Source organism: Lactuca virosa, chromosome 5 (genome assembly GCF_052849685.1).
Source record: "Lactuca virosa cultivar CGN04683 chromosome 5, Lactuca_virosa_CGN04683_v6, whole genome shotgun sequence".
NCBI classification, from domain to species: domain Eukaryota; kingdom Viridiplantae; phylum Streptophyta; class Magnoliopsida; order Asterales; family Asteraceae; genus Lactuca; species Lactuca virosa.
Genome location: NC_136430.1, coordinates 341,245,487 through 341,252,222, shown reverse-complemented (window position 1 = coordinate 341,252,222; position 6,736 = coordinate 341,245,487). Strand labels below are relative to the sequence as shown.

Here is a 6,736-nt window from a genome sequence, read left to right as displayed (position 1 = left end):
GCCTTGGGTCATGGTTTTGGCCCACGGTCCAATTGTGGTTCCCATCCTCCGTCTGAAACATCCTCATGCTCTCGAGCACTGTCGTGGTAAGTTAGGGCTCATCGGGCAGAGGTTGGTGAATTACGGGATATGGGACTCAGATTGGAGCATTTTTAGCAAACAAACTGACAATATCGTCACAATAGATTTTTCCGGACTGTGATGTGCTAAGGCGGGTGAGCTTGTTGCAAAGGAATGAGTCATAGTGAGGAACGAGGTTATCATCCGGGTGGGCTATCACATAAAGTATTTTGAGCTCAAGAGCGCTAATGGTGCTTCTTTCTTCTCTAGGGATGACAAGCGAAGCAATAATCCTATGAACCACTTTCATCACAGGGTGGATGAGAGACGAGGCTTTAGCAGAACTTGAGACATAGGGATGTTGATGCGTAAGGTCAGTCCACCACGTAAGATCACTGTATCCTGGGATTGGGTCATTGGGGCCAAAGGTGTTTTCTGTGGGGGCCCCGACTATGGCATTGATTTGGTCTAGGGACAGGGCATGATCGTGGTTCATAAGCCGGAAATGTAGGACACTGTGGTCCAAATAGAGTGAAAACAAGAACTCGCCTGCCGGGACTTTGTAACTGAGCTCGTAGACCTGCAACAACCCTTGCCATCCAATGTTCCGGAACAAGGTGTGGACTTGATTATAGATGTGCAACTCACGGAGAGATGGCACATGCGCAAATTTCTGAATGGTATGAGTGCGTTAGGGAAAGGCCTCAAGTTTGGCAACTTGAATTGGCCCGGAATAAACCACACCACCATGTACCGGATTGGGTGGAGGTGATGGGGACCTAGGCGGTGGTGTTGGATACCTACGACGGTGGGCCGATGACTTGGTGTGTCTAGGTCGTTTAGAATGCTCGCATTCCATATGCAAAATTTTTGTTGGGGCAAAAAGTCAACCGGTCAACGGGTCAAAAACTCAATTGTTGACGGGTCCAGTCAACTCGAGTTCGGCCACCAAAAATTCGCGGGAAACTCGGTTTTGAATGATTTCCAAGTTATTGTCAAGTCCAAAATGACTACAAATACATGCAATTTGACCTTAAGAACACAAAATCCACAAGTGAAGAATAGGAAAGATTGTACCGAATCGTAAGTGGATATGCGTTGTTGTTGGTGAGAAATTGCTCTTCAACCTCCCCAAGCTTGCCTACATAAAGATTTGAGCACAAAAGACACCAAAATCTTTAGTTATATTCGGACCTAGGGTTTGTCAAAACCCCCAAATCCACCATGAAAATGCAAGAAAATGGTGTGTGAGATGTAGGAGATGAAGTGTAGAAGAAGAAAATCAAACCTCTTTGAAGATTTAAGCCAAAATTGATGGAGAATCAAGTGATTTTTGAAGAAAATCAGACCTTGGGGGTTTCTTGGGAGAAAGGGGTTGTTTTGGGAAGTGCGTGTGGGTAAATGAGGTGAAAAACTCGATTTTAAAACTTAAAACCCACATGGTCTTCTGCTCGAACACGGACCGTGTTCTTTTAGTGTAAATCCACACGGGTCGTGTTGGACGAAATAATTGCTGAGAAATGTTGAACACGACCCGTGTTCGGTATAAGGCAAAAATGAACACAGGTCGTGTACCTCTCTGACTCCGGAAATGTTAGCCTCACATGAACACGACCCGTGTTCGATATAAGGCAAAAATGAACATGGGTTGTGTACCTCTCTAACTCCAAAAAAAATTTAACTTCTCTTGAACACAACCCGTGTTCAGTATAAGGCAGAATGAACACGGGCCATGTACGTCTCTGTTTGCCTATTCCCACTTTTTGAACCCAGAAATCGCCACTCATTCAAAAGAAATGGATTTGCGTCCCGAGGTCCGTTTGGTGATTTGAAAACCTGTTTAAATTCATTTGGAACATTAAAAACCAAAAACTTCAAAGAAATGGAAATGTTCGTAAAGGAAAAGACAAAAATACCCCCGGGTTGCCTCTCGGTTAGCCGCCCTTGTTTTAAGTCGTTGGCTCGACGTGGCCCCCGAATATGCTTCAGTCTTGGTACGTGGGGTTCCCAACCACTTCTATCTCATCATCCTTCACCTCGAATCCCTCGTAAAACGGCTTCAATCTATGACCATTGACTTTGAATGTTTTTCCGGTTTGTTGGCTTGTGATTTCCACCGCACCATGGTCGAATACCTTTGTGACCACGAAAGGACCAACCCATCTTGATCTTAACTTCCCTGAAATCAACTTGAACCTTGAGTGGTAAAGAAGCACTTTTTTCCTTGTGCAAAAGTCTTCTTGGAGATCATTTTGTCATGATACGCCTTTGTCTTCTCTTTGTAAATCTTATCACTTTCATGTGCATCATTTCTGATCTCCTCTAACTCTTGAATGTCTAGCTTCCTTTTGTTTCCTGCCTCATCTTCATTCAAGTTGAATTTCTTTACAGCCCAGAAAGCTTTGTGCTCGAGCTCAACCGGAAGGCGACACAGTTTTCTAAACACTAGCCGGTATGGGGACATACCAATGGGGGTTTTGAAAGAAGTTTGGTATGCCCATAAGGCATCATCCAGCCTTATACTCCAGTCCTTGCGGTTTGGATTGACTGTTTTCTCCAAAATGCTTTTGATTTGCGTATTTGAGACCTCAGCTTGCCCATTGGTTTGGGGGTGATAGGTTGTTGAGACTTTATGAGTCACCCCATATTTCTTTAGAACGGCTTCAAGCATCCGATTGCAAAATTGAGTCCCACGATCACTTATAAGAGCCTTTGGAGTGCCAAACCGGGAGAAAATATGTGCCTTAAGAAAATCCACCACAACTTTAGAATCATTAGTATGGGTGGCTTTGGCCTCCACCCATTTGGACACATCGTCCACCGCCAACAAGATATATGAACGACCAAAAGAGGGCGGAAATGGTCCCATAAAGTCAATACCCCATACATCAAAGATCTCACATACTAAAATGGGGGGTAAGGGGCATTTGATTCCTAGAGCTTAAGGACCCAAATATTTGGCACTTATCACAATGTGCACATAACACATAATAATCGTGAAAAATGGTAAGCCAATAGAATCCGCTATCTAATACTTTTCTAGCTGTCCTTTGGGGTCCAAAATGACCTCCACAAGCATAGGAATGACAAAAGTTAAGGATGGATTGTACCTCTTTTTTCTCAACACACCTTCGTATCATTTGGTTTGTACAATACTTCCAAAGGTAAGGCTTATCTCATACATACCGCTTGGCCTCCTTCTTGATTTTATCCTTTTGCTAACGTGTGGAATCCGGGGGAAGTTGATTCGGGACCAAGTAGTTGACGATATCCGTATACCATGGTGCTTCTTTGGCTACAGATAAGTGCTCATCTGGAAATGTGTCACGGATTGGTATACCATCTTCGGGTGATACAATGCGGCTTAGATGATCCGCAACTAAATTCCCCTTCCCACTTTTGTCCTTGATCTCCATATCGAACTCTTGCAAAAGCAACATCCACCGTATTAACCTCGGCTTCGAATCTTTCTTGGTAAGTAAATGCTTTATAGCTGCATGGTCCGAATATATGATCACTTTGGTTCCAAGGAGGTACTGTCAGAATTTCTCTAATGCGAAGACAATAGCAAGCAACTCTTTCTCTGTTGTGGTATAGTTGCTTTGTGCACTATCAAGGGTCTTGGATGCATAGTAGATGACGTGATGAACTCGGTCCACCTTTTGTCCCAAAACCGCTCCAACCGCGGTATTGCTAGCATCGCACATGATCTCGAATGGAAGATCCCAATTTGGCGGTTGAATGATGGGGGCAAATGTCAACAAGTCCTTCAAACGATCAAATGCACTTTTACATGCATCACCAAATTTGAAATCAGCCTCCTTTTGTAGAAGTTGACACATCGGCACTGTGATTTTGGAAAAGTCTTTGATGAACCGCCGATAAAAACCTGCATGACCAAGAAAAGAACGCACGTCCCGAACATTTTTCAGGTATGGTAAGCTCTTAATAACATCGATCTTTGCCTTGTCAACTTCTAAACCTTTTTGTGACACTACATGTCCAAGTATCAAGCCCTTGTCAACCATAAAATGACATTTTTCATAATTAAGGACTAGGTTTGTGTCACTGCACCTTTGTAAGATTTTGGTGAGATTTTGCAAACATTCATCAAAAGAATTTCCATAAATAGTAAAATCGTCCATGAAAACCTCTATGATATTTTCAACATATTCTGAAAATATGCTCACCATACATCTTTGGAAAGTCGTGGGTGCAATGCACAAGCCGAAGGGCATGCGTCTATACGCAAAGGTGTCAAAAGGGCATGTGAATGTAGTTTTCTCTTGGTCTTCCGGGGCAACCAGAATTTGATGAAACCTAGAAAAACCATCAAGGTACCAATAGTGAGATTTCCCGGCCAATCTTTCCGGCATTTAATCGATGAATGGCAAAGGGAAATGGTCTTTGCAGGTGGAAGCATTCAACTTCCTATAATCGATACAAACCATCCACCCGTTTTGCACACGGGTGGGTACCAAATCCCCTTCAGAGTTTTTAACAACTGTGACTCCGGCTTTTTTCGGGACAACTTGCACAAGACTTACCCATTTACTATCAGAAATTGGATATATTACACCTGCATTCAAGAGCTTCATGATCTCCTTTTTCACCACCTCCATCATAGGTGGATTCAATCTCTTTTGGGCTTCGCGGGTTGGCTTAAAGTCCTCTTTCATCAATATTTTATGCATGCATAATGATGGACTCAACCCCTTTATGTATGCAATGGTCCAACCAAAAGCTTCCTTGTACTTTTTCAAAATTCCAACCAACTCTTTTTCTTCTTCTTCTGATAGCTTGGTTGACATTATCACCGGTAGTGTCTCTTCCTATCCAAGATAGACATACTTGAGATGGTCAGGAAGAGTCTTCAAGTCAAGACTCGGTGGTTGTACTATGGATGGAAGGAGTTTCGGATCAGAATTTTTAAGCTTCATGCGGGGTGGTTCAATTCTCATAGGTTGTGCTTTTTCCAAGGAGTTGATTGCTTCAATTAATTCATTCTCCAAAGTGTACTTCTCGGCTAAATTCTTGATCCCTGTCTCATCAAAATGCTTGCTTAAGATGGTGGTTAGCACATCTTGGCTTGACAACTCCAAACAATCTTCAGTACATGAATCAATAACATCTATGAAGTTTAAAGAATGAATATCACTAGGATAACGCATAGCTTCAAAGATATTGAAGTTGATCACCTCACCATCGAACTCCATAGACAAAGTACCATTTGCTACATCTATCTTTGTTTTTGTGGTACTCATGAAAGGTCTCCCCAAAAGGATGGAGCTCGATTGTGGGGTGTTGTCATCACCCATATCCAAATCATAAAAATCAATAGGAAATACAAGTTCATTGACCTGTACTAACACGTCCTCCAATACACCTTGTGGGTGTACCAAAGACCGGTCGGCAAGTTGAATGATGACTTCGGTTTTTGATAAAGGTCCAATTCCCATTGTTTTATAGCTTGAATAGGGTAAGACATTAATTGATGCCCCAATGTCTAGCATGGCACGTGGCACAAAAAGGTTATCCATTTTACAAGGAACCGTGAATACACTCGGGTCCTTGCATTTTTTAGGTAGCCGTTTTTGTAACAGGGCTGAAACGTTTTCCCCAACTTTCACAGTTTGATTTCCTTTAAGCTTTTTCTTGGATGTGCAAAGTTCCTTAAGGAACTTAGCATATCTAGGAATCTGTATAATAGCATCTAAAAGAGGGATATTGATTTCAACCTTTCGGAACATTGCCATGATCTCATCATATTCCCGTTCTCTCTTTGTGCTTGTTAATCTTGAAGGAAATGGTGTTGGAGTTACTTTCACTTCGGTATCTATTGGCTTCTTTGACCTTGAAGTATTTTTCCTTTCCTCTTCTTTGACAGCTTCTTCTACCTCAATCTCCTTCTCTTCCTCTTCTTCATCCGGAATCCTTAGGCCTTCATAGCTTTTTCCTCCTCTCAAATTAATGGCACATGCATTATGTTTCGGGTTCTTCTCGGTTTGGGATGGTAGCTTGCTTTGTGATTCCATTCTACTCACGGATTGAGCAAGTTGTGACACCTGTTGCTCCAATCTTTTTATGGTAGCCTTGGTTTCTTGTTGGAAGCTTTGAGTGCTAGTAGGAAGGCTTTTACAATATCCTCCAATGACATACTTGATGAACCCGCTTGTGGAGGTGGTTGTTGTGGTGGCCTAGGTTGGAAATTTTGAGGTTGAAAGGGTGGCCTTTGTTGATTTTGAGGAAATGGTGGTCTTTGTTAGTATTGATGTGGTTGACTTGGTTGATAACTTTCATGTTGATTACCTCCCCAACCTTGATTGTTGTTCCATCTTTGGTCAACCCGTGGCTGCTCAAATCCCCTTTGGTTTGACCCGGAATACCCTCTTAAAGCATTTGCTTCCGCATAATCCTTATCTTGAAGTTGAGGGTACATGTCGGTTGGATGCCCCACTTGAGTGCAAATACCGCAAGGGCGGGGTGTGGGTTGCACACCTTTATCTTTAGCTAGCATCATAACCAATTTTGTAAGCCCGGACAACTGAGCTTCAATTTGAGGAGTCTGGACTTCCTTTATACCTCGGGGTGCATCCATGTACCATTCTTCATTATGACTTGAATGCTTCGAATCTTTAGCCATATTCTTGATTAAGTTGTGGATTTCGGTGGGAGT

The 6,736-nt window shown here is 42.6% G+C and overlaps 1 protein-coding gene across 1 annotated transcript; it reads right to left on the bottom strand.

Annotated features, from left to right (window-relative positions):
- Positions 1 to 4,892: 4,892 nt before the first annotated feature.
- LOC145113320 (uncharacterized) lies at positions 4,893 to 6,095 on the bottom strand. The gene has a single exon (XM_079049426.1). The coding sequence runs from the start codon at positions 6,093 to 6,095 to the stop codon at positions 4,893 to 4,895; it is 1,203 nt and encodes a 400-aa protein (XP_078905552.1).
- Between the last annotated feature and the right edge of the window lie 641 nt (positions 6,096 to 6,736).